The 680-nt window shown below is 47.4% G+C and overlaps 1 protein-coding gene across 1 annotated transcript in view; it reads left to right on the forward strand.

Annotated features, from left to right (window-relative positions):
* The window catches only part of LOC104509431 (cadherin-23-like), a gene marked incomplete at both ends in the record, with an annotated part of 77,020 nt that overhangs the window by 108 nt on the left and 76,232 nt on the right, over positions 1 to 680 (forward strand). The window contains 1 exon segment of the mRNA XM_010151371.1: positions 1 to 60. This exon segment is cut by the window's left edge and continues 36 nt beyond it. Coding sequence (XP_010149673.1) covers positions 1 to 60 — 60 coding nt within the window.

A 680-nucleotide genomic window follows, 5' to 3' on the forward strand; every position in this document is an offset into this window, starting at 1 on the left:
TTCTTCGCGGTGGAGAGCGTGACCGGTGTTGTCTGGCTCCGGCAGCCCTTGGACAGAGAGGTAATGCGGCTTTCTGCTGAGAGCAACCTCTGGTTCCATCTGGTTTGTTGGTTTTCCTGAATCCCAGAATAATATCTGCGAGCCCAGAAGTAAAGGAAGGAATAAATGGAAATGGTCTACCAAAGAGCAGGATGCTTGTACGTTCAGGGAAATCTACAGGAAATCCCCCTTTAAACCTATATTAGGATTAAATCCTTTACTATTTAAAACTGTGTGAAGAGATGTATCGCTGCTTATTCAATCCCAGCACGACTTTTCGTCGTCTTGTGGATTCAGACTGCTGGATGCTAAATTCAGCAAGATTTTTTGCCTCAAAGCTGTTTCACACCCCTGTTTTCAACGGTAGCTTTGGTGTGCAAAGGTGGCATCCCATCCAGGTGCCTGTTTTACTAAAGTCCCGGTTCTTGCTGCATTCCTAGAGCAAGAAGGGATAGCAAAGGAGCTTGATAAGACCGAGAAAATACCTATATGACTTGGGCAACGTGTTTAATTACCCCTGTGCTGGTGTTGCCTGTGTTTACTACCTCTTTTCCCAGGGGCAGCGTCGTGAAGATAAAAGCCATTAGCACACCTCAGGGGCTGGCAGTCCTGGCTGGAGCTAGCCAGACGTGGAGATGTGG

The sequence above is a fragment of the Eurypyga helias genome, unplaced genomic scaffold (genome assembly GCF_000690775.1).
Source record: "Eurypyga helias isolate BGI_N326 unplaced genomic scaffold, ASM69077v1 scaffold7485, whole genome shotgun sequence".
In the NCBI taxonomy this organism is placed as follows: Eukaryota; Metazoa; Chordata; class Aves; order Eurypygiformes; family Eurypygidae; genus Eurypyga; species Eurypyga helias.